Consider the following 26,676-nt stretch of genomic DNA (forward strand, 5'->3'; position numbering starts at 1 on the left):
ATTTTGGGACAAACACACACATATTGCTTACACCTGGCTGGAGTTAGTTAGAAGATACCTATATAAAAGAATAATAAAAAGCTTACTTTTTATTGTATTACTTCATTGTTGGTTTTTTTTTTCAGCTAATTTCACCAACTCAATATCAAGGACTTATTAAGATGCTTGGGAAAAAAATACAATGTGTTTTATTTCAACTTTGTGGCACCTACTAATACCGTCTAAATCTCCCATATCTATATTTTATTGTAAAAGGACTATTTGTATAATATTTTTACTGTGATTTAGTCTGGGATGTCTACTTTTTCCCACATTTCCTCCTCTCCTTCTCCTCCCCCCTTTAATCTCTTAATCTTGGAACATTCCTATATATCTTTAAACTTGAAACAGTAGGAAAGGATGGCACAGGCTTTTCCCTGAAGGAATTCCTCAGCTATATTTGGGGTCTAAGCAATACAGATTATCAAAGAAGAAGTCAGAAAAAAGTGTCACATAGAAAAGAATCAGCAACAGATTTTCATTATGCTTTTTTTTAAAGTTGCCTCCTTCTGTTCCCACACAGGGAGAGTAGGTAAAGAATACAAAAGATAAAACTGGTTGAGACTATTTTTGAACTATTTCTTTCAGCTGTTTTTGTTTGCATTATTACAAAGCCTTGGCAGAGAAGGAAAAATATTCTTAGAATAGCAGATTTCTTGCTTTGTCCTGTATCTGTTCCAAAATCATACAAGGTATTTGAACAGCTGGCCAGTAACATGCAATGATCAAGCATGGCAATGACACATGATCACAGTGTTCTTTGTAGAGGACTGAGGTTTCAAAGCTGAAATAAACTCTCAGATATACACATCTTGGTCCTAGAGATATATTTTCAGATTTAAACCATGCTTTTTATTTTTCTTGAATTGAGCTTTCTATTGGCAATGGAGGACAAACAAGTATTCATTATATCAAAATAAAACGCTGGAACAGCTCTGTAGGAAAGAATTTCCTGGTGGTGTTGCTCAGATGAGAACCAGAGGAGTTTAATCTGGCTCTATGTCACTCCCATGCTGTACATAGCTTTAGAATCTTGAAATTATATTTTGAGTTTTTATAAAAATGCGTAAAGATGCTCAGAAAAAAAATTCTTGTGGATTCACACCTTCTATGTTTATCTATGCTGTAATTTTGTATCCAGAGGTATAAGTGACTTAATTCTAAAGTCCCCAGCTACAGTCTTCGGGCAAACTATGTTGTTCTCCTATTTTTACCTGCCTGTCCACCTATAAAGAGGAGCTTGAATTTATGCCTACACTCTTTATAAAATCTATCTTTATACTTAGAGAACTTGAAGAGGATGCCAAGATTATTTTTCTGTTGCAAATAACACCTTAAACTAACATCTTAATTGATGTTTCTTGTAACTGCTACAACAAACAGTGTAAATTACAGTAATAGTAATGTTCAGATGTTTTTGTGCTCATACTTAATGAGTTTTCTACAGCATCTGCTCTTAAAAATGCATGTTAAAAAGGGTAAATTAAGTAGCTGGTGGAGAAAACTGATAATTATCACTGTTCACATCGTTATTAAAGGTTGCTGAAGCAACATTCTTACTAAACACTGATTTTTATTAATATAATTAGTGTAAGGTTTTACAGACTGCTTCACACATTTGTCTTCACGCAGGTTCTCTTTCTACATCCATTCTTCCTTTTGCTTACGCATCAGCTTTTAAGCAGAACATATAAGTGGGATGGCTGACGGGAAAGCTAAAACGCCCACGAAGAGCAGAACGGTTATTTTCATCAGCTGAACAATTTGCAAAAAAAAAAAAAAAAAAAGAAAAATCCTAGACACAACAGTCAGAGCACTGACGCAGCAGCATGCTGGAGTATGAGCATCACTACAGCTGTCATGCATCTTCCTAGAGCTGGGATATTGGTTTCGCCCCGACCCCTTGCACCGGTCTGCGAGAACGCAGGGCTGCGGTAGGTTTTTCCTTCCCCGCCTTCTCCAGGCAGCAGCATTGGACTGATAAGATGCAGCAAGGCAGATGTGAAAAATAAAGCGGGGGGGGGGTGGAAAGAGGTCGGGGGGAGGAATAAGGAAGAAAAAAAAAAAAAAAGTGGTTTCTACAGGGCTCGGCCGGGCCGGGGCGGCCGCAGGGCGCAGCCCGAGCCCTTTAAGCTGCCCACCCTCGGCGCGGGCCGGCGGCAGCTGGAGGCTATTTATACCGGGGCGGCGGCGGGCGCTGGGTGTCCTGCGCGGGGCGGTCCCGGCGGCGGCGGGGCCCGGAGCGGAGGCTGCCATGGCCACGGCGCTGCCCCCCACGCCGGCCAGCGGGAGCCGCTCCGTCAGCCGCGCCGCCGAATCCTCGCTGAGCCCGGCGCGGCTGAGCCGGCTGCAGGAGAAGGAGGATCTGCGGCAGCTCAATGACCGCCTGGCCGCCTACATCGAGCGGGTGCGGGCGCTGGAGGCCGACAAGTCGGTGCTGCAGCAGCGGCTGAGCGAGCACCAGGCGGGCAGCGACCGGGAGATGGGGTGCCTGCGGCTCCGCTACGAGACGGAGCTGGCCGACGCCCGCCGGGCGCTGGACGACATCGCCATCGAGCGGGCCACGCTGCAGGTGGAGCTGGGAAAGATTGGCGAGGAGCACCGGCAACTGCACGTCAGGTCGGTGCTCTGGTCCCGAGCAGGCCTCCCCGTCCGGTGACACCCCGGGGAGCCCCCTCTTCGGGCTCCTGCAGGATGAGGGGAAGGGGATGCTTCTGGCAGAAGCCCGGGAGTTCTGGGAGGAGTGCGCGGTGATGTTTCACGTCCAGGTCGTGCAGCGTTATTATCCCGGAGGTGTTGCGCTCTGGGGTTAGGAGAAGTCTGGATGCTTGTTCTGAAGGTGTACTGGGGCGACTCTGCTGAGTACCTCCGATGCTCTGGGGTCACATCAGCACGTGTTTGAGATGGACATGGGACTCCTGCAGAATGTGGGGTGCTGGGTGCCCTTCTGGGCTATGAATGTATAGCTGCATGGTTTTGGCACCACACCTGTGTTTACAAACACTGAAGATTATGGCAAGTACGTAGAAAGTTATGGAGCAGTGGAAGGAGTGTTTGTATGGAGTCAGAGTGCATCTTTTTTGGGGCTGTTTAGCTCAGGCTTTGCCCAAAGGGCAATACCAGACAGAAGATAGTTCTGAGAGCAGTATGTCTTACCTGGTCCTGGTTGGTTTTGCTCAGAAGTTTTCCTAGTTGCTTTTAAGTCTGAGATGAGCTGCCTGCTGCTTTAGCTTGACTGTCTTGTAAGCTGTGTGTCCTGAGGCTGGAATAATCATCTTGACTAAGCTCACCAAGCCTGAACAATGACAATGTAAGTGCTGTCCCATCCTCCAGAAGGAGGAAGAGGTGTGTGAACAAGTGTCCAATCCCAACAAGCTTCCTCTATAGAAATAAACAGCCTGCTAGCATTGCTAGTTACTGTAATACCCTATTGTACTCCCATATCAGTTATAGACTTGTAATAATTAGGATGTCCACAGACCCCTCACATCTTGTTATATACCTGTATCAGAGCAAATTTAGGCACCAGCTTCTTCTTTTAATGCCTGGAGGAAGTCTTGCCCCCTCACAGATTCAGTAAGACTCAAGTAGCTGTTCTAGTTGGGAATACAACATGTTTTTACTGTAAGCTTCTGTTTACAGCTGCATAGTTGTTGGGCTTGTCTCTGTCATGCTGGGTTTTGGCTCACAGATCTGTTTCATAAATCTAACCAGCCACTTGAGTGGACAGTGAGGAGAGGGGTGATGCCTGTTCTAAGACTTTTCTGCTGGTCTTTGTGTTTGTATAACTATGGCTTTGTTTGTAAAGCATTAGACTTGGCAGATATGCAGTTCTCTAGACTGTTGGGTTGGGTTTTTTCCTTTACAGTAACCAGGTCTTAGAAGTGGTTAAATTTACAGCCCATGAGAAATGATACATAGTGCATATTGGTTTCTGAAGGGACTAGACTGAAGTCCTAATATTAATGTGTGTTGTATCTGGGCTGCCTAACTGCAAATGTCTCAGATGACTTGGAACAAACTTTGAGGGTATCGTGTCCTTAGATATATACACTCTTTAAATAACCTGCTGGCTGTTTAACTCTTATAGAATGAAATGTCACCAGATAATTTCCCAACAACAATAACTATTGGCCCTTATTATTCACTGATTAGGAGACTCAAGGTTTTTGACAACAAAAAACTGATTGCATTTGTTTTTTTCCATACTACCTAAACAATGGTGACTGGAAGCAGGCCAAAGATGTTCGGGGAGGAGGAATTGTAGATAAGTATATTGGTTGAATTCAGAGCCTCAGGAAGGTCAAAGCAACTGCAGTAACACAGCAGAGAAAGACAAGACCAGTTCCTTTCTGCACCAGAGAGTGTGGATGTGCATTTTGCTGCTGAACAAACACAGTGCAGCAGCTGAGGTTGTAAGAATGAATTCTGTACCTGCTGCTGACATCCTCTGGTCTTGACAAACTGGAGTCTGTTTCAAACACACCTGAAATCTTTTGGTAAAATTATTTAAATTCTCCAGATCAAGCCTATGTGACATCCTGATTTACAAGGCATGTGATTGGCAGTGCCCTAAAGTTTTTGCTTGTAATTGATAGTCTGTAAGGCCACACTTAGCTCTGGAATGGTTGGTAATGGAATGTGGCAGAGTACTGTAACTGTCACTGCTTGCTGCATAGGGGTATAAAGTGGTGTTCTGAACCCTAAACTTGGATTAAACAGGTAGTAAATGCTCTTGTCAAAATCAGACTTGTTAATTTGTTGCTCTTAAAGATGAAATGTCTCACTCCAGGGTTCTTTGAAAATAATATTTTTCAGGAAAGAATCCAGGAAATCTGAGCCTGGCTGTCAGATGCTTACATTGGAAAGTGAACTGTTAAAACAGATACTAATGGAATTTCTGTTTTGCACACACTTCGATTGCAGAATGAAATTTATATTATTGTAGGATGAAACAGTCAGTATTACATAGTGATATTGACATACTCAATAACATATGTAATACATTAAGGGGTAGTGGTAGCAGAGACACTAAAAGGGAAGGTGAATAATTAATACCTAGAAAAGAAAGAAACCTTAAACTACAGCACGTTATCTTGTTTTTCACTGGTAGTAGAGCTGTGTTTCTTCTAGAGTCAGAGTAAGGCATAAATAACTTCTAGCACAACACAGTCAACAAATGCCTCTGAAGATCAGGGCTAGAAAAGGCCTTGAGCAAGCTCCTGATGTAGCCACATGCCCCAGGCCTGTGCTGGACCCAGCCATACCTGCATCTCTTCCAGCAGATTCTGTGTAACCCTTATTTTAAATTCCAGATGATGGAGATTCCAGAATATCCCCCCCCAGGCAGTGTGCTTCAGTGGTGAACTGCCAGTTTCCTCTCCCTAACATCTAACCCACGTATTCCTCCCTGCAATTCAAGCCTGGAGCTTCCTGCCTTTTCTGCAACAGACATGGAAAACAGATTCCCTAACTCTGTGCAGTGGTCCTTCATGTATTTAAAAACTGTTCTGTCTCTTGTCACTATTCCCTTCTCTAGACTAAACAACCCTTAGTATTTTCCGATCTTTCCTTGCAGTTCAAGCTTTCTAAAGCTGATCAATCCTGCAGAATTACTTTGGACTCTTGCCAACTGGTCTCAGTTATCCACTGGAAAACACATTGTATGAGTTGACACAACTTTGCCACTTGGCAGTATTGGTGTTGCCAAAAAAAATTGAGGACTTTCTTTACTCTTTGTAATCTCAAATACGTGTTTTGAGCCGGGGACTGTGACTCTGTATAGTGGGCAGGCAAATGGAAGGATTTTAAAAGTTGGAGCAGTCTGGGGAATGATGGCAGTGCTCTTCCCTGACAGGAGCTCGTTGTGGGCCCTTCTCTCACTTCACTGTGGTGCCGATGGCCACTGAAGAGTGTTGACCATCCAGGTGGTACCTCCTGGGTATTGGTCTGGAGCTGATATGGATATTTGATGATGGATATTTGCTCTGAAAGCAGAGTTCCCCTCAGCCTGTACCTGCTCTGCGAGGGAGGGGAGGGAGTCACTCGCGGCGGTGGCTGAGGCGCTGCAGGAGGCAGATTCCCGGCGGGGCAGCTCCCCGGGCCGGCCGGTGGCCTCCGGGGGACAAAGCTCCCTGTGTGCTACGGGGAGGAGGAGCGGCACCGCCGGCAGCCTCAGCCGCGCTCCGCCCCGTGAGGCACTGGCGCCGCCGGCCGCGAGCTGCCCTCACGGCCCGGCTTGGGCTGCCCGGCCGGGGGCGTGCGGGGCCCTGAGGCGCTCCCTGCGGGGCTGCCCCTGAAGGATCGTCCGGTCCCAGCTCTCCCCCGTGCAGCTGGGGGCCTGTGCCGTCCCTTCCCTGTCCCGTTGGGAATGCCGTGGAAAATAACTGGCTTCCGCTTGGGCTTCGCTCTGAACGGGCTGGAAAATGGGTCAGGAATCTCTCCGGTATAACACATGATGCTTGTCGGAGGGCCCTGTCTGGTTTTTTTTCTGCTCTCACCGTGAGCCTGACAAACCTCTCCTGTGTTTAACCACGAACCCCTCTGAAGGGAAACACATTAAGGACAAATGCTCCCATGCTAGCTGCACTTAACAGTGTAAAACTCTCTCCTGTAGGAATTCCAAAAAGGAAAGTGATTTAAACGTGGCCCAGGCTCGTGTGAGAGACCTCGATGCCCAGCTAAATGCCAAGGAAGCTGATTTAGCAACGGCCCTGAATGAGAACAGGACTTTGGAGAACGAGCTCCGTGAATTAAAGGATCAAGTACTCAGTGTAAGGCTTGCTGATGGAATCTAAACTTTGCTTTTCCTCCTGCAGTTTTTGCTTCATTTTCCTCAATTAGTTATTGATGGTTAAAAGGAGAGAAGGGCTGGTAACTATGACAGTGACAAGTAGACAAAAACCTTGCTGACAGCAAATGCTACTGATGGTGGTTTCCTTACACCTTCCACCTGTTGTAGGTACCTTTAATTCTATGACCATAGGATGTGATGTTTCTTGTTCCAAAGACAAAGCAAGATGAAATGTTCTGCTATAGTCCCTGTAGCATTCTCTAACACATCAGGGAAGTGTATATTAATTTGTCAACATAGGCTGTATTTGGAGGATTGTCAAAAAATTATATTAGTAGGAAGAAGTTTGTAATAATTACAGTTTTAAAGGGGAGGAATATATATGGATAGTACAATTGATTCATCAGAAGTCTACTTTGAGGAGTCAAATTTAGCTGGAGGGATTAAGGGCTGTTCTATATTTGCCTTGAGGAAAATCTAGTCTACATAACAACTAAATAGGATTCTATCTGTTGCTGATATTTGGATCCCACTGACATAAGAACTTACACAGAGTAACCCACTTCACTCAACCAGTGTGTTTTGATTATTGGAGTAATTAAGTTGAATGACTTGTAACAACCTGGCTGCCTAATTTGAAAAAATACCTCTTAATTTTGATAACCCTGTTGTCTGCCTTTTCTAGCTGAATCTGTCACTGGAAGATACTAAAAAGCATCTCCACAGTGAAATGTTGAGGAGGGTGGACCTAGAAAACCATATGAAAACCTTGCAGGAAGAAATGACGTTCCAGAAGCGCCTTCATGAAGATGTATGTTTTAGCTTATTAACAAGGCATCTTTTTAAGTGTCCATGATCCTTGGATGCACTTAAAGCCCATCTTAACATTGCTTTTTCTCTAAAAAGGTAACCAGCAACCTGTAGCAGCCCATCACCTCATAACATCCACCTACATAGGAAGGCTCAAGAAAGTACTTAACCTTGTGCCAGCTGGGACAATACCAATAGGTATTTGGGATATGAGAAATTTCTTAGGCTGCTCTTCTAAAGAGAACTGAAATCCCTATATATTAGTTACTGTTAAATTATTCCAGAAGTTTACTTGAAGCCTAAAGTAAGAGAAGTTAAATTTCCTTTAAACAACTTGTGTTCCCAACTTTCTTAGCACTTCTGAGAGGTGTCTGGTAAGCATTGTGAGAGAAGTCAGTACCTACAACTAAATGAATAATTGATATATGAATGTAAACCAGCTTCCTTCTTACTGGTGGAATCTCAAAGTGTATGGTTTGATAAAGAATTCAAATTTTTCTAACTAACTGCTATTACTTTTTGAATAAAACATGAACAGGTGAAGTAACAGTGCTTAAAAAACCTGAACTGTATATGCATGTGTTCTAAGTTAAAAAACCAAACAGAATCTATCTAGTTCAAAGAATTCATCTTGCAAATTAAGTATTTACTACATTTTAGTTTAAGCAATGTTGACAGTGAGGTGGAAAAACAATAGTGAGGCAGCAAGGTAGATGTGCCAGTCTTAATGGATGAATAAGATATGCATAAAGATGAATTACTGTGTAGTCAATGATAAATCTGCTTCAACAGGGATGGATTTGTGAAGCTGGTACACTAAATCTAGTTTCAAACTGCATTGGGTTGTTTATTCTCTGAGAAATTTCTTCTAGGAGCTCAAGGAGGCAAAAAGAGTCCATGAGAGCAGGATAGCAGAAGTAGAATCTGGCCATCAAAGAGAATTTGAGAGCAAGCTCTCAGATGCTCTGCAGGGGCTCAGAAAACAGCATGAAGAACAAATTCAAGGCTACAAAGAGGAGATGGAGCGAACATTCAGTGCAAAGGTGAGTTTGGAAAAGATGACAGTAAAACAAAATTGAAGTTCTCTGCACCTTGACATAATTAAGGTCGCATGGGCAAAGACAGCTGATAGATGGAACCCCTGCATTCACTGCATATCTTCTTGGCCTAAGTTGTTACAGAATTTCAAAGCAGTGTCAAATTTAACAGCAGGACTTCTGCAATCATTTGATCCCAAACAAAAACTGGTTCAGGCATAAATACAGGCCGGAATTAGAAGTTGAAAATATTTCAGACTTCTGACAGATTCAGGACCAAGGTGTGTTATGTTTGTATTAAGCAATTTCAGTCTTGAATAAAATCTAACTTTTCCTACACACCAACTTGCATGCCAACTTGGAGAATTCCTCTGGATGCCTGTGTTTCTGTTTCCACTGAAAATTCTCTAAGTGCCTCTTGAAGGAGCACTTTATCCTTTCTTGGGATATCCAAAGATTGAGGTATTTGTAGAGCAATTCAATGCTGATTGTAAAGATGCAGGAACTCTTTAATAATAGACTTTTTGGGGAAGAGTGATAATAGTTTGATTTGTACACCCAATATCCTGCAGATCTATGCTTTGACAAGCAGCTTCTAAACACATTCTCCATTGGTCTTCTGGAGAATCAATTTACTTAATATCCATACAAAGTCCTCATACATTACTAACTGAAATATCCTAATCCAGAAATTTTCATTACCTCATCATTGCTGACTTTTTCTGACATAAATGTCAAACTTGTGTAAACCTCCATGGAAAGCAATACAGAACTTTCTGACCTGGACTTTATGGGTATTTGCACACTTCAGTAAAAGATAACCATTTCCAGGTGTAACAGGTGAAAATTATTTGTGTTCCTTCCTTGTTTATAATACATGGTAATGTGCAACTCAGGACTAACAGTGACTTATCCGCAGGTGGAGAATGCCCAGATAACTGCAGCAAAGAACAGTGAGTTTGCTAATGCTGCTCGGGAGGAGCTGATGGAAACACAGAAGAGAGTTGATATTCTGACTTCTCAAGTTAATCAGTATCAAAGCCAGGTTCTGTCTTTATTTGTATAACCTTATAATTATTTTAATTTATTCTCAGTTTAAAATACTGGCCTCTAATCTTCACTTATGGTTTGATTTTCTCCCCCCTCCCCTTAATTTTAGAATGTTGCTTTGGAGAGCAGAATAAAGGAGCTACAGAATTTGCTGGATTACGATCGTGATCTCCATCGAAGGCGTATGGCTGAAAAGGAGGAGGAAATGGAACAAGCTCAGAAGCGGGCACAAGTACAGCTGGAAGAGTATGAGCATCTCTTAGATGTGAAACTGGCTCTAGACTTGGAAATAAATGCATACAGAAAGATGTTGGAAGGAGAGGAACAGAGGTAGGCTATGACAAAATCTTGATTATGAGAACTTGCTTCATTCAAGACCTCTACACTAACTCTTTATCCTCCAGAATGTGGGGGGACACGAAACAAACACTAATCAGGTCATTAATATAGCGATTCAGTCACTGAAGCATCATCTTCTGTAAATGGCATTTATGTCCCACATCTACCACATGGTACAGTAAGATGAAGTAACGTCATTAATCCAGCTGATAAAATTCAAAGGTCCATTAAACATTCCTCAACTGTCTCAAAGTTTTGCGCTACATCTTAGACATAAAGAGCATTCAAGTTCCATGAATGAAGCTGGAAGCTTGAATTAACTCCTGTCTATGCAGACATGCTATCTTGCATGTATGGTGAGAACATGAACTCTCAATACTCTCAATACATGCTAGGAAGGGTCAAAAACTTAAAATTACTTTCACTAAAGGTTGTGTCTGTTGAGACTTTAAAGGAATATTTAGTGCAGTTGTGAATCTTCTCTTACCAATATAAGCTTGCTCTGGACTCTGGGGCTGTCTTCCAAACTAAACAAACCACTTAGCTACTCTTGCCAATAAAAGTAAAATTTTGTATTCAAGACTCCATGGAAAGCTTGGATATAGGAAGCTGTTAGGCTTGGATGAAGTGGGAGGGTAGGCATGAGAAGAAGCAAAGCACATCAGATGTGCTTTGCTTCACAGATCACAGGTGAATGTTATCTGACTCTCTTCTAGGCTAAAGCTGTCACCCAGTCCATCTTCACACAGCACAGCAACTCAAGGGCGACGATACCTGCATGGGAAGAAAAGGAAAATCAAGGAAACCAAAAAGAAGGAGCATAGTGCTGCACTTAAGACTATTCAGCATGTTTCAGCTACTGGAAATATATCTATTGAAGAGATCGATGCAGATGGGAAATTTGTCAGGCTTAAAAACCACTCTGATGAGGTACTTCCATTTTCAAGTGTACATTGCAATGTGTGACTGCTCAGGGATGGCTTTGGCTTAGTGACAGACTAGACTGACCTTTTGGTACTCCAGGTGCTCTGTTTCCAGGGCTGTCTGGGAGGTGCTTTTGGGTAGAGGTGCAGGGCCTTCTATTATGCAGAAATTGAACACCTTTAGCTGTTTGTCATCAGATTCAGGCTAGCACTACCAGGAGTACTACTCGCCCTTCATGAACTAAATAGGTGCTCCAGTAAATTGGATAAAGATTGCTTCACATTAGTTGAAAATACTTAAAACACCTAAAAGGTTGAATAGACTTGGTGATACCTAATCTATGTAGAGGGTTTATATGGCCAATTAGCTAATTCTTCCACTAGTTTAGTTTGAAAATTCGGAACTATTAGAGTTCATCATCAGGATTTCAAACATACAGTTGGTAGTTTAGCCATTTCAGCCCGACATACAGAATGGCAAATTAAGTATATATAGTTGGTGTATATCTATACGTATAGTTGGACATGGCAAACTTCATTTATCAGAATCTCCCTGATAAAGAGTATCATGACCCTCCCATTAATGGAAGGTAAGAATAGGTGTGGCTTAACTTGATGAAGATTTATCCTAATGTATAGGGAGAAAACAAATGGAGGCTTTAATGGAAATGTGGCTGATTCCTCAAAATTGTTAGACAGTTGTATGCTACTTGAGTCTGGAAAGAACCTTGTGTTTCACTTATCTAGTGTTGGTCTGTAATGCTGAGAGAAATTTCTTGTCCCACAGGATCAATCTCTACATGGCTGGGTGTTGAGACGACGTATTGAAAGTGTGGCAGATGTTAATTACAAGTTTCCTTCAAGTTTCACTCTTCAGGCAGGCCAAGAAGTTACAGTAGGTATTGGGTTTGTAAAACTTCCTCAGAGCTCTGTTATGTTAGATGTCAGTAGAGATTGCTGTAATATGGAAAACTAAATAGATAATCCAAGTCTGAAGAATGAAAGCTCTTATTTTCTGTGTTGATAGAGGGAAAACCCTTGAAGCAACTTGATCTGAAATGCTAATTACATTGCCTTTAAAGCTTGGACTGAACTTGGATCATCCCAAGTGATCACTCCAGCTTGGACTGGAGTGTGCTCTAGCTGTAAACAGAATCATTGTATTCTAGGGCTTTTTTAGGTTTTCCCATACTCCTGTGACTTGATAAAAGTTGTGTGGAGACTCAGACTCTTGCTAAAATCTTCAGCCTACTCCAAGTCAGCAATGCTGAGCTCATGATCTGTAGTGCTAAGAGAAATAGTAGCTCTAAAATCATACTCTAAGTACACATGTACGGTGATCAAAGACCTGAACCAAACTGTGGAGGAGTTTGTTCAACAGATCAGCGAGTGACTCCAGGTGAGAGGCTCTTGCACACAGAAGTTGCTGCCCTGAGCATGTCTGTGACTATGGCTTGGCTCTTGACTCAGATGTTCTATGTGGCCAAGCAGGGCTACCTCTACATTGGACAGAAGCTGTTAACAGCCTTTTCTGCACTGTTTTACAATCTTCAGCTAGAAAGACTTTACCAACTACTCTTGGTAGTCCTGAAAAGAACTAACTTGCCAGGGATTACAGTGGCTCAGTTTCTCCTACTGGATGTCTGTGGTATTAAAATACTTAAAAATTATATTTGTTTGACTGAATTGTAATCTAACTAGTGAAGAAGATTCTTCAGAAGCTCACTGTAAATCTGTTGCAGATCTGGGGTGCAGCTGCTGGTGTTAGCCCAGGTCCTAGTGATCTGGTCTGGAGGTCTCAGAAATCTTGGGGAACTGGAGATAATATTGGTGTTACACTCATCACAGATGATGGTGAGGTAAGTGAAATAATAAAATGCTTCTACTGTCCTGATGCTAAATTTGTTTGTGCTTAATTCCTGTGGGGTCTTGGTGGCAATTCAATTGTATTCTAGGAACTCGCAGAGAGGAAGATAATGCTTGTACCCAGAGAAGAAGAAAGTGAGCAAGATGATGATTATGAAGAAATAACTGGAAGTGAAGCAGAGTTTGCATCTCAGGTAAGCTGCCTGAAGTTGAAATACATGCTGTCAGCAGAGTTATTCAATGGCCATTTCTTTTCCTTACTAAATGAAAATACTTGTCCAAGTACTCTTCATATCCCACAACTCTTAATGTTTTTCTTGATGTCAGACCAAAAGAAGAAGAAAAAAGAAATGTTGTTTGGTTTCATGATAGTGGTTCCTGTGAGCATCCTTAAGCAGGTGAGACGGTGAGAATCATGCTTGTCACCTCATAGAAAACTTGCTTCATCAGTAGTGCTGCAGTCTCTTGTCCCACATAGGATGTAGCTTGCATGGCTTTGCATCAGAAATGCAGCTGAAGTTTTGCTTATTCTCTGAGTATGATCTAACAGTAGCATTGTTTGCTGTCTTATTATTGACACACTGAAAAGTTAATGTCCATATCGTCTGCATATCTGACTGTGAATTAAAACTGTTATCCCAAGAACAGAATGCAAACACTAACTACTTCTTTGGGATGAAGTGATTTGACACACCAGTGTCCCTAAATTGCTTTTAAGACAATTCCAGTGTGAACTTAAGGTCAATATACTTACAAACTTTTGGCTACCGACTTGCATGGTGTAATATCCTGTGCAAGACTATCCAGCCCCCTCAAATGCCTTTTGACTGACCATAATGCAAGTCTGAAGTGATAGATTTTGGATGCTCATACTGTACTTTGATATACTTTGAGCTATCTTTAATTGCTGAAATGGTCTAAACCAACTAATATGAGGGCTTTAAGTTGGTCCTAATCAACTAATTATGGACTGTACTTGATTCAAGTTGGTTTGTGTCTTGAGCTGAAACAGTACTATGGTACAAACTTCCAGAGCCTGAGAGCAAGGGGGTGCTTAGCTAAAAACTCTCTCCTTCCTGCTGACAAATGTTCAGCTACTGCAGCTCTTCCTGAAACTGATCCTACACAGTTACAAGGAGGGTCACATCTTACTGCACTAGGTTAAAGCTCCCACTGCCACTTCCTAGATATTTTCATAATGTATCTGTCTGAAAACTAACTTAAAAATACCTTAGTACTGTCTTTCTGAAAAAAATGTACCTTAAGAGGCAGTTACTGCCTGCTGGTTTTTTATTTTGGGTTTTTTTGTCCTTTCAAACAGAAAATCTGAGTAAATATCTGTTACAACAATACCATGTGGCTTAAAGGATGTTTGTTAGTCTCCTGACTTGCATGCACATTCTTGTAATATTTTCAGTCTCACTGAAGGATGGTGAGACCCCATTAAATAGGCTATTGAGGAGGTCTATAACGCTATTCTGCCCTTTGGGCTCTTAGTGATACAAGCTTCTTTTCATACTCAGAGTGGGGCCTCTCCTCAAGGATGGCTTCTTTTTATTTTAAAAGGCATTTTTTGAATTTACTTATATGACTTGTTTAATAATCACGAAAGTGAAAGTAACTTTTTTCCTTACACTTCTAATCTGTTTTATCAGCAACTTCACAATACAGTTGTGTGCCATTTATGGTAAGAATCAATTCTAATACTTCCAATCAAATTTTAATGTCATTTTTGTTTGCTGAATTCCTGTCAAAAGTTTGATATTAGTACCTATATGCTGCTTCTGCCTGGTAGTACTGAAATAGCTGCTTAGTAAACAGAAGTTAACTTGTTGTGTGAAGTAAAATAATGGGAAGAATGCATGCTGTGCTTTAAAGGAAGGCAGTGTTTCCATGTTTTGCTTCTGCTTTTACCATCCTACGAGGGCAGCACATATCTGCATGCCACTTAAGTTCTGCTGCTTGGGAAGAGAGGAAGTGATGGGCAGTTGGACAGCCTTTCATTTAGGAAGGCACAGGCTCATGTATTGCATGGACTTAGACTTGTGTAGTACAGTTCCTGTACTGCCTCTTGAAAATCCACTTTGCTTTATTAGTAAGTAACTAAATCTACAAAGTGCTAAAACCCTACCTGCCTACATGAGGATCAAGTAGGTAAATTTCAAGCAAGAAATACTAAGTTTGTACACATGCTAATTAGCCTACTGTTTTCATGTTTTCTCTCTGCAGCAAAATGAAGATCCCAGCTGTTCTGTCATGTAATGTGGACAATAACCTGAAAACACATCTCAGTCCCAGGTGACACAGACTGTATGTGTATTGATGTCTTCTGTCATATCTGGAATTTGGAACTCACGTATTCCATCTGATGTCTTTGTGAGAAGCATCGTCCATAACATGATGGAATCTCCTGCCTTCTGATACTGGACCCTGGCTTTGGATTCACTGATACAAAGAGCAGTAGAGTACAAGCTCCATGTGAAGTTGTTTATACTTTTACACAAGGATCTGGTTTCTGTGACCTGCTGAAACAGAGAAGGGTATAGAGTTTACAAAGCTTCTAAACATGTGCCCTAGAAGGATGTTAAATACTTGACAATGAACATGAGGCTGCCTCAGCTTTCTCAATATTCTGACATGGAGTTCTCCAAAGGTAATTAATTTCTCTTTCCAGCCTGAGTGGGAAACATGGGACCAATCACACCCTTGCACCTTGAGCAAGTCTGAAGTAAAACACTGTCCTGAAGAGTGATGAGTGGTCTGAAAGGTTTCCTGCTCAGATCCTGATGCAGAGATACATAAAACTGGTCTGGATCACTTCCTAGAGTGAAATACTTTAGAATTAAAAGCAAGTTGTCAAAAATATTTTTGCCTGTTATTAAATGTACTGTTTCTATAGTCTAGCACCTGAAGTCCCTGTTTCAGTATTGTATATTCCTAGGTACAGTGTATCACAGCAGAGCTGTGCCAGCCTTAACTTAGACAAATGTATCCTGAAAATGTGAAAAAGCAGCTCATTCTGACAGAGCAAGTACTGTGACCTGTGCTGCTGGCACTGTTTGATTGGTCCCAACAGCTTTCTAAGGAGCTAGAGAGAAATATATGCTAAGTCAAAAATCACAGCTAGAAAGCCCCAACTGTAGTGAAAAACACATCAAACTCACTGCTCTTGGAGCCCTTATGTGCTAAATCTTCAGGCAGGCTGCAGCTGAGTGTGGCTGTGGGACAGCTGGGGGAAACTGGTTACCGCTTCCTGTCAATGTGGTAGCTCTGTGCTCCATGGAATGCTGTCCTGTAACCCTCAGGAGGGGACAGTCAGCCCTGGGGGCACTGCTGTCACTCTGTCTCTCCTCCAGACTGCTCCCCTGCTGGCCCCAGGGGAAAGGAAGGGCTTTGAGCCACACGAAGTAAACTTCCACCTGAGAGCAGGAGGGGAGGGGAGCAGCTGAGCCTGCAGATTTCTCTCAATGCTGGAGTAGTGTTTTGACTGTCTTCTACCTTGCCAAAGTGTTCAGTTCCAAATTCAAGACTGGCTTTGTGTGAGGATGCAGGTGCTAAGATGAGGTTTTCCTATGCTAGCTTAAACTCTTATATTATTTAAAAATTCTGAGACATCAAGAGTTAGATGCTGGTTTAAGACTTGGATTTTAGCAGATCCAAATTCTTGTTCCATCTCAAACAATAGAAATAGCTGCTGCTCTAACTTTGCTGTATTTATTTCTTAAAACTTTTTTAACTATTAAAGGTATTTTCATGTATATAATAGCAATCTTGGATTTAAATATTTGCAGATTAAATAAAAAAAGTCTGTCTGTTCAATGATTTCTGTTGAGTGGTTCAAAAGACTGAAGTAATAAGCCTGGTGATTTTAGGGACTGCAGAGAGCAGAAACCTTCAGCAATACACTCTCCTGTTGATCACTTACTTCAACTAGAGCTAAAGTGCTGATGAGCTCAAGAGAAATCTTCAGTAGACAGCTTCCCTGTAAAAAATCCAGCTCTCTTCTGATGAATTTGTCTTGTATGGAGAGCAACTGGCAAAAGACTACATCTTCCTCCAGGGCTGCTCACTTTCTTTGGTCACTACTACATTACAAAGCAAAGCAGGAGATGGTAAACAAAACAAAAACAAAGTGATTCTATCTGCATTTAGATAAGTACTACTGATGCCAGATTTCATCCTTAATTTTTGAGGCTTTTCTGTTATGTTTTTAGTTATTACATGTCTTTCCATCACTACCTATTCTTCTTTCTCCTCCTTTCCCTCCATAAATATAAGAAATAGAAATGTATCAACTTCTCATTTCTGTGCAGTAGGCACCAGTGCTACTCACCCCTTTCTCTCCTGGAGCTCTCTACAAACCCTATGGAACTAGGAGCAGTTTGTACTTAGTTTCAAGGAACTTTTCTCTTTTCCTTCTGCTAGAAAAAGATGTTAACAGACATAAATGCTAAACAATCAATAGAGAAGTAGCAAGATTATTAAAATTGCAATGCAGAGGTGTCATAAAACTAATACTTTCTTTATTCATGTATTGTTTTTGTCACTGAAAGCTGCTCTATTCAGCAACAGTGGCCTCCTGCTCAAACAAGTGCCAGAACTATCAGTACAGAAGCAGCAACCACTTTTCTTATCCCACAGAAATATTTATTCAGTTTGGTCAGTAAATTATACCAATTTTCAATGCTGAGAACTTGTACTTAGTACAACATCATCTTAATATTGACAACAACCACTTTGCCTTTTGTCAACATACAATGCAAAAGATGAATTAACTTGTTCACAATAAATTATGGTGTGATAGATGAAAACAGCTCAAGGACATCAGTAACTGAGGAACTGGTTACAGTTAGCTTCACTAACAGTATTTTTTAAAATGGTTTTCAATAGTAAAATCATTGCAGCCAAAGATAAAAAAAACCCACATACAATAATAGCAAGGAAATGCAGTTTTGGAGCAACAGTGAGCTACCAGTAAACACTTCATACAGTGATCTTCAAGGCACAAAGCAAAAAAACTGGGTATGGGTTTTTTTGCAGGTTGACAAATCAGGGAAGGTGAAATTTTTTTGAATATAAAATAAATACATTTTAAAAAGACGCATACAAAAGTCAGTAAGTCAGTCAAATAGCAAGGCTTTCACAGAATGCCACACTGACAGAACATTTGTGAATCCATTTCAGTCATGAAATCATGTTCACAGCTCGAATGACACGATCACTGAGGCAAGGGAACTATCACTTCAACATAATTAATGGGGAAGAAGCCAGACTCTCCATTTAACATCCCCTCATACCAATTCTCATCGATCTGATTGGTCAAAGTTATGATGTCCCCTTCCTTAAATCCAAGCTCGCCTTCATTTTCTGGCTCAAAGTCATAGAGAGCTTGGCAGCAAGGCTGATCCATGTGCACTGAAGAACCTGCCCCAGTGACAGAAAAAACAACCACATTAATTGAGCTTCAGAGCATCCCACCAGCCACTAAGCACAAAACAAGGGGTCACAAATGTAGCCCTGCTGTCATGTCAACAGCAACAGCTTTTCCATTGCTTTTATTCATTAACATTTGGTGCTTCTACATATAAAATACAAGATTAGTGATAATAAATTTAACACATAATTGTTCCTTAAGTTCAGATGCTACTCCTCTTTCATTCCTAGCTGCCTTCCCTCTCAAAAGGATGTTTATCTCCACCTGAGGGTTTGAGTAATCAGTTGTCAAACCCCATGTGCTCTCTATGGAGCAGCTGCCAGAGGAATTGGAAGGGCAGGAGTCGAGGAAGCAGAAAAGTCAACAGGGGAAATGATAAGGAATCCTTTAAACAAATGGCACTGCAGCACATTGGTCCTGTGGGAAAACATACCAGGGGCAGGGGCTCTGGTCTGTCCTACAAACACAGCCCTGCAGCCTGAGGTAGACCCCTGGATTTTCACACCACACATGCTGTGGCAGGAGTGAGGTTCCACCCTCACCTGAGCAGTGACAGTTCTGGGTTACTGCTCCCTGAGCTCGTGTGCTCCACTCCTTTACTTTACACATAATCCATCTGAACTAAGGCAAAGGCTGTGGTAGGGACAAAGGCACCTCATCTGTCAAATTACTTTAGGGACGAAAACAGTTTTCTGATACAGTATCTAGCTGTTCTCATGATTTGCAATGTTTATCCTAAAAGATCTTAATTTCAAATCACCCTTAAACATTAAAAAAAAAGTTAACCTTGCAAACTTGTTAATGCAGTAAATACCTTTTTAAAATATATTCTTATGGAGGATTATTAATTAGCTCGGATTGGTACCAATCATTGGTGGTACCATTCATATTTATGACTAAATAGAATACTTTTTATTAGAATAATTATGTTCAAATTGTAAAGCTCAATTCTGTGGTTAAGGACTAGTCCATGGTTCAACTGTAGTTCAGCCATTACAGATTTTTTAACAACATATGTAATGTATCCAAGTAAAATTCCAGTTATTTGAAATACATTTATAAATGAAGAATAGGAGAAAAGACTTAATGCTGCTGCCTTGTAAAGAGGAGTCCCACTCCTTACAGCATGACACCTCTAGAACACTAGTACTTATATTTAAATTATTCAGGCTGTCTTACTGGGAGCATTGCAGCAATACTCAATTATTCCAGTCTTGAGTCTCCCAGCTATCCTTTTTTACTGGGTAAACCTGCATGCAACTGGTAATGCAATACAGGTATAACAGCTAAAATGGCAAAAATGCACTTTAACTGGTTAATCATGATAACACATAGAAAACTATTAAAGAGTAACTGCGTGGGCATTTTCTAGATAAAGGAATTAGGAGAAGTCTCTAAAGGAAACCAGCTAAGAACCAGTGGTGATCACTCAGAGAAAACAGACAGGTGAAAGCATCTTTTTAATTGACAATAATACAATTGGGGGCAATATCTGGTGTTAAAATGGGAAAGTACGAATTGCTTTTCTCTTCTGTGGGTATATTTTACCCTTGATAGCAGCAGAAGAGAGCTTTTATTTATAACAATGGAAGAGAAGTGCCAACAGAGACTAAACCTTCCCAGAGCAGCATTCTCACAGTGCCAGGCTCATCCTCTGGAAGGCTCAGAGTAGTGATAAAGTCCTACAAGACCCAGCTAAATTAGAGCTACTCCAATACACTGGTACAGGTGAAAGCTTGGTTGTCATACATTTGCTGAAGGACTCCATGCAGAAAAAGAGATGATGAGCCAGTTGCCCAGCAAAAAATGGACTGATTGTGTTTAAAAATAGCAGAGTTATTTTCAGCCTTTGGCAAGGCAGGAGTGGTACCAGCTCTCCGGAGCTGTCAGCAGCAGAGGGCGGCAATCGCGGTAATTGAGAGCTGCTCGCCTTCACCCGCCGCTCCGACAGGGCTCATTTGTTACTGCAGGCCACTTAATTTCTGACAGTGAGCTACCTGATCAGAGATGGATCACATTTGGTTCATTTTAAGCTCCAAAGAACTGCAAAGAAACGTCTGGCAGCCTGGAAAGGTTTTTAAATAATGGCCACAGCAAGCACCACCAGTTTCACTCCAGGCTGTAGGATCAGTCAAAGTCTTCATTAGAGTCAGGCAGCTGCTGCTACTGCATAATCCAGTGAGACAAAGCTTCCCTGACAAAGGTAAGGGGGCAGCACTGCCTGACACCCTGCAACACACACTGCTTACCATCACAGAACTGCTGGCACCACTCCAGCCTTTTGCTGTCTACTTGCACAAATGTTGCAGAGGTTTTAGCTAAATAAATTGCACTCTGCAATTTCTGCCAACAGGGTTTATGTTAATTTTTGACTCCATATGCACCTTCTTTATTTCTTTAATTTACGTCCCTGTCACAGTCAAAACAGAACTGTCATTAATTTCCAGACCACTCAGATCTGGACAGCACAAAATCAGGGCAAGCAAAAAGCTGTCTGTGATTCCTGGAGTTACAGGATGAAACCAAAAGGCCATTCAATGGTGGTTTGGGCTTTTTGTTTGCTTTCCCCAAAGGGAGGGTGTTACTGCCTGTACCTGCATCTACTCTGCCTTCTATACCATGCTGTATGCATCAGGTAGCAAGACTGTACTTTAATAGTCACAAACTGGAAGCTTGCTAAGATAATTAATCCCAGTCTCCCTCATAGCTGAAGTGAGTAAACACTTAGATGCTTATGTTAAATTCCAGCATGTGGCAACCAGATCCATATATTTCATATCATAGTCAAACCTGACAAACAAACTGAGGGAAAGGCATGATGTAATACAGCAATTAAAGAGTTCTAAAGTGAGCCAGATGATGCTCACAGCTGCAGCTCATTAATGAGGATAACAATGAATTAGAAATAGAGAATTTTTTATCTGCATTTACTCAAAGCAGCCAAATAACTCCCAACAACATAAAAATTAAGTTTATGTGAATCTAGCCCTGCAAATGTGTGCAAGTCATAAGCAGTAAATATTCCTCACATGTTAGAGACTATACAAAGGAAAATAGAGTTTCTGCTCCAAGAAGCTGATAGTTGAAAAAATATTGTGGAACACAAGAAAAGTAATTTCCATGCTCAGAACTGTACCATGGCAGTTGTGCTGAATGTGTCACATCTTGCTTTGAACTGTCCTACAGATCTCCATGGCTTTGCTGAGTACCAAGACATTACTTACCCTGAGGGACAGTACCAGAGAAATTAAAGATCTGCATTTTGATAGGGTCAATATGGAAGCAGGGAAAATGAATCATGGAAGTACTTGTTTGAGTAGGATGGGGAGGTCAGTTTCCTAAACAAAAAGAAGGTGATTACAATGCTATCTCCCCATCTCATGGGGACTTTAAGACATTTAGCAGTTTTGCTTAGAACTGCCTGGTTTGCATTTCTAAATCACAGATCATAAAAAAAATCTTATCTGGTTCATGATTCTGATTTTAAAAAGGGACAGAAAAGTTTTCCCATTTACAAGCAGGGCAGATTGAGGCTACTGCAGTTCACAGAAATCCATATGGACAATGTTTGAATAGGAATAGGAAAACCAAAGAGAATGAACAGAGATTTCAGTGATGATTTGTACCTGCTGGGGAAGTAAGTGCAGCATCCACAGCTTTAGGAGGAACAGACCAGCATACAGGGTCTTTCCAATGCTATTAGCACTTAAGTATGGCAACAATTATCTCATATATCCTATTTCGCCTTTTCATCTCTTCTATGGTGGTTTTATTTTGTTTCCATTCTGACAGCACTAAGCAAGTGAAGCAGTGACAGCCTTTCATTCAGTGAGATGCAAACAGTTGGTGCAACAGTCCATGGATGGAGTCAGTGAATGGAGGTGCCTCACTCCTTCCCTATCTTAATGATTAGTGGTCATTTATTTTCCAGTTTTCACTGAATTTCAGCTCATTAAAACTGAGATTTTTCTTTAACTAAGTGGGCTGGAAGCAACCTGGAGAAGTTATCTTAGACTTTCTCCAAAGGCAGGACTGATTATCCTTGAAGGACATCTTGGAACAACTGCTGGATGGCAATGATAAACCACTGTAATGCAGTTTGACACACTAGCTTATATACAAATGCTGAATCTGAATCTCCTTTCTCCCCTGCACGTGCAAAACAGGCCAAAAAAAAATCCTATATAACTTGGTGAGAAGTTGATAGGGCCAAAAAATGTTATGGTGATTTTTAATGAAGTTGCTATGTTTTTGCTACTTTCATCCAGATGTGCTGTGAAAATACCAAGGAAGTTATTGATCCCTGCAAACACCTCCAAGTGCTTTGGATGAAATGTGTCCTTCTGTCACAGGTCTTAGGAACCTGAGATAATTCACAGAGAGGGTTGTCTCCCTCCCTCCCACAATTTACAGCAACTCAAAAACTCAGCATTCAGACAGCACAAGGAGCTTCAAACAAACTGAGGAATCAGATCTCGCTGGGTGGATTTATGCTGCCAATCTGCTGCAAATCCCCTTCAGTATGCACTGCATAATGGTTTCCTCTTGTAGCACAGTGCAATAAAATTCAAGAGACATTGGAAGGAGCGTGAAATTACAGCACCAAGCTTTATTCATTCACTTTTAGTTCTCTCATTTCTCTCCCAACAACTTTTTAAAAGGGACAAGACTGAAGGGAAGAAGAAATCGGAGAGTTAGGAAAAAACCCAAAGTAACAAACCTTCAGGAAAAGATCCTAGATGCCATGCTAAGTACAGAAGGGAACCTTTGGCTTACTACTTCTCCTCTATTTTCCTTCCACATAATGTTTATAGAAAAATCTCTGCCTTTTTCATTCTCTTTCCTTTGCATATTGTCATTGGGGTTTTGTTTGGGTTTTTTTGTTTGTTTGGGGATTTTATTTGTTTTGTTTTTTAACTGGGCTGATCTCATCATACGTTGTGAAGGAGAAAGGGCAAAATAATTTCATTCATGAGATGAGGAAAAGCTGATTTGATGTGTTACTAACAAAACTTTCAAAAGCTGCTTTTTTTTTTTTTTTAAATCAGGGCCTTATCAAAGGTAAGGGTCTTAAGCCCCCACCAACAGGTACTAAAAGTACTTCAGTTCATACTTTGGTGCATAATTTAGGGGATAGTAAAGTTATAAGATGTTAAAAACAGTAAGGGTGCAAGTCATCTCTGAATTTTACAAGGCTAATATTTGAGATCCTGTACAGATCATTTATGCTCTGAGACTGTGGAGAAAAATTAGCATCTGGAGATACTCCAGACTGTGATCAAACACACCCACTGTAGGCATCTGTCTTTGCAAGAAATGAACTGTTTTCTGCAAGTGCCTCTCCCTCTCTCTCCTCCCACCCTCAGTGGCAATTCAGAGACCTAAAAGACCAAGGAGAATGCCACACCTAAATTTCAGATGGTGAGAGTCTGTTGAGAGGAACCCTGATTCACAGCTCTGTTTTGAAATCTGGGAAACAGTCTGGAGTCAGATGCACAGATACTGATGCCTGATGGATCCATTGTTCTCATGGTATAAGAAATACCTCAAGCAACAATCTGGCAAAACATCTAGAGACACATTAATTCTGTGGTGACAGACTCACCTGATGATTTTATGGAAGAACTATAGGCAATCCCATTGTGCTGCTGATTATCACCAATTTCCAGAGTTGTAGTTATTACAGGCTTTGGCTTAAATTCCCGCTTAGGCCGACTAGATGCTACATTTATCCTGTAACACGGAGAAGAGCAGCAAGAGATTTACTTAGGAAGAAAGAAGGAAGAAATACTTACAGAACTTAAGTTATTTGAAAGGTGAAGTAAGAAAATCTTCTGCTGGTTCTGGTTTTAGGCTTCTTTTGATTGGTTTGTGTTTTGGCTTTATGGCTTTGGGTTTGGTTTTTGGTTGGTTGGTTTGTTTTGGGGGGGAGTGTGTGTTTTTACTACAAGCTGCTCAATTCTCATGCAATAATTGAATTTCAACAAGTCCCTAATTTATTTAATACTTTGGTCCTGCTGAAAAAGGCATAAAGCTTAAAAGCCTGAGTTTGAGAAGTGATGAGCACCCACAGCTGCCACTGAGTTCAGCACAAGTTGCAGGAATGAGCTCCCTGGAAAGCTCAATGCAAATGACATATGGAGAAATACATCCAGGACAGAGGCCCAGGAACTGCATCTCACACGTGGCCTTTTTATTAGGAAATACAGGAAAAAACCATTTAGCCAGCAAAACTGTCTAGTACCTCTTGCTATGTGTGCCCCAGCTGAGAGCTCCTTGCCCCCCTGGCCCCTCCAGCTGGGATGGCACTGGGTGTCTGCAGACAGAGCTGTCCTCGTGCCAATGCTCACAGCCCCCCCAGCCACCCTGAGCTGAAAGCCCCAAGCAGTTCTCCTGACCCTGCATACACCACAGTGACACACTCAGGTCTCTGGTGACCTGAGTGACACACCAGTGACAGCAGCATTTCTCCCTTTCCTTAGGCTGACACAAAGAACCTGGGCCTTTCATGCATGTGTTAAGCACAGCTCTGTTCCTGGCCAGCTGGCTGGTTCCTTACAGTGCTGTAGAATTTTGTTATACCCCTTAATCTCAATAAAAACAGGCCAACTTTCAAGCACATCTTCCAAAACACAACTCCAAGTATGCAAGTTGAAATAAACCTCTAAACAAAGGGAGGCTGTCCCCGTTAACCACCACAGATGGGAGAGACTCTGCACACACTCAGAGCTCCCTGGGCAGGTCCTGTGTTACATTAAAGTCTCCCAGCACAGCGAGGAGCTGCCAGGTGGCAGGGGTTTAAAGCCATGGAGCTCAGTCTGGCACAAAGCACAGCAAATGTGCATCTGGGAGGTGGTGCTACAAGATCTGTGGCTTCAGTGACTTTCCAACGTTGTGAACCTCAGCTGCAGAAGAGGTTCAGCATTTTATGAGGAGTTCTGTCTTACCGGTTTTGCAGCTTGCTCTGCAGGTCCTCCAAAATTTCTGTGGATTGTTTATGGTAATCGAGTGCTGCCTCTACAAACACGGCCAACTGGCTGACTTGTTCTACCTGAAACACAGAGGAAAATAGTTGTAAGGGCTCTGCAGTACATTCAGCAGAAGGATAAACAAACAGATCATTTAAAACAGACCTGGTATCTCAAAAGACCACAGTCCCTTGTAGAGGTTACTGGAAAAGAGCACATGTGATTCTATCAAAGAAACTGCCAGTTGGAAACTGAAAAAAACTGAGGTGTAACTTCTAGTTCACTAACTCAGGGCTGGGTCCTTAAGTCATTTCCTTTCACAATGTGCAAATCCCTTCTGCTTTCAACTTCCAAGCCAGCTGTCTGTCAACACCCAAGCCCAAAACATTAAAGAGGACACGACCCCTCAGCAGGTGAAAGTGGAGCTTTTCTGATCAATGCTGGAAGAAATTACACTGTGACAGCTCTTATGACTCAAACCCATTAGTGTTTATTATCAATGTTTACAAAGTGCAGTTCTGAAATGATCTGGACTTACCTCACTAGATGGCAGCATTTATAAACTGATAAATGAAACAGGATTTATCTACTTGGATTTAAAGCATATTAGCCAATCATTCAAAAATATGAGTGATGAGGAAAGAGAGAATGTGAAGGAGAAAAAAAACTCAAAATTTTATTATTCATGAAGTAACAAATAATCTCATTCCCCTAACACAAGCTGAAAAGTTCAAGCTGTATGGGGTATGGAGCAATAACAGATATTTGTCTTCTTCAAGACAACATTAAGAAGACAGACCCCAAGAAGTCTGACATCTTTCCATTCCATCATGATGTCTTCAGACATTGGATCATAAGAAAATATCTGAGTAAACTTTCTACAAATGTTTTATGGACCCATGGCAGTTTTGTGTTATACTTTGTCTGCTTTTACTCAGTTAAAAAGATCATCAAAAATTCTGCCAGGACTACAAGAGAGCCAAACACTGTCACATAGCACAGAGAAATGAAATGCACAGAATCAAACCAACAGCTGGGACAATCCTATCAGAGTCAGAAGAGAGCAATATAAACAGCTGAGGACAAAACACAAAGTGCCAGGGGTTTGGATGTGTCGTCAGAAAAAATGGATAAAGGACTGTCCAAACAAGACAATTAAGAGCTAGGATAAATATGGAGCCGTGAATTAGGAGAAAGAGAGAGAGAAAGAGAGACTGGGAAAGAGTCAGAGAAACGTGAGGGACTAAAAGCTACTTAGGAAGATGAACCTGGGACTGGTTGTGTGGGAATGGCAGGAAGATGGATCTGATAAGAAGTGAATGCAACAGTGTCAATGTGGGAGGTCTGGAGCTGGCTGTGCAAAAACCTGAGAAAGGTGGGGATCAGGATTGAGCCTGGGAAAGGCACCTGGCAAGAT

At 41.5% G+C, this 26,676-nt stretch overlaps 2 protein-coding genes across 11 annotated transcripts in view; one reads left to right on the forward strand and one right to left on the reverse strand.

Moving 5' to 3' along the window:
• Positions 1-2,293: 2,293 nt before the first annotated feature.
• On the forward strand, positions 2,294-16,676 carry LOC103816200 (lamin-L(III)-like). Of its 5 annotated transcripts, XR_007778530.1 has the most exons (13): positions 2,294-2,658; positions 6,656-6,812; positions 7,518-7,643; positions 8,515-8,685; positions 9,599-9,724; positions 9,839-10,059; positions 10,785-10,998; positions 11,779-11,886; positions 12,734-12,850; positions 12,947-13,051; positions 13,185-13,255; positions 14,513-14,544; positions 15,087-16,676. XR_007778530.1 is itself a non-coding variant. In XM_050978710.1 (12 exons), the coding sequence occupies exons 1-11, from the start codon at positions 2,294-2,296 to the stop codon at positions 13,224-13,226; spliced, it is 1,752 nt and encodes a 583-aa protein (XP_050834667.1). In that variant the 3' UTR covers positions 13,227-13,255; positions 15,087-16,676. The 5 variants fall into 5 exon arrangements, 3 of the variants coding, with proteins under 3 accessions (XP_050834667.1, XP_030084285.2, XP_050834668.1); XM_050978710.1 differs by lacking the exon at positions 14,513-14,544; XM_030228425.2 differs by lacking the exon at positions 13,185-13,255.
• Positions 16,677-17,363: 687 nt separating this feature from the next.
• SH3GL3 (SH3 domain containing GRB2 like 3, endophilin A3) overlaps positions 17,364-26,676 on the reverse strand; it is a 49,145-nt gene continuing 39,832 nt past the window's right edge. For all 6 annotated transcript variants that reach the window (XM_050978713.1, XM_050978714.1, XM_050978715.1 and 3 more), the window contains 3 exons: positions 25,239-25,342; positions 23,897-24,024; positions 17,364-18,281 (listed from right to left, as the gene is read on the reverse strand). In XM_050978713.1, coding sequence (XP_050834670.1) covers positions 18,076-18,281; positions 23,897-24,024; positions 25,239-25,342 — 438 coding nt within the window. In that variant the 3' untranslated portion in view covers positions 17,364-18,075. The remainder of the gene's footprint in view (positions 18,282-23,896; positions 24,025-25,238; positions 25,343-26,676) is intronic.

Source organism: Serinus canaria, chromosome 10 (assembly GCF_022539315.1).
Source record: "Serinus canaria isolate serCan28SL12 chromosome 10, serCan2020, whole genome shotgun sequence".
Taxonomy (NCBI): Eukaryota; Metazoa; Chordata; class Aves; order Passeriformes; family Fringillidae; genus Serinus; species Serinus canaria.

Bases quoted from the DNA above. Each gene is read 5' to 3' on its own strand.
- LOC103816200 (XM_030228425.2), top strand. From the start codon at position 2,294: ATGGCCACGGCGCTGCCCCCCACGCCGGCCAGCGGGAGCCGCTCCGTC. The intron at 9,725-9,838 runs GTTCTGTCTTTA...CCTTAATTTTAG, and splicing joins TTAATCAGTATCAAAGCCAG to AATGTTGCTTTGGAGAGCAG. The intron at 12,851-12,946 runs GTAAGTGAAATA...ATTGTATTCTAG, and splicing joins TCATCACAGATGATGGTGAG to GAACTCGCAGAGAGGAAGAT.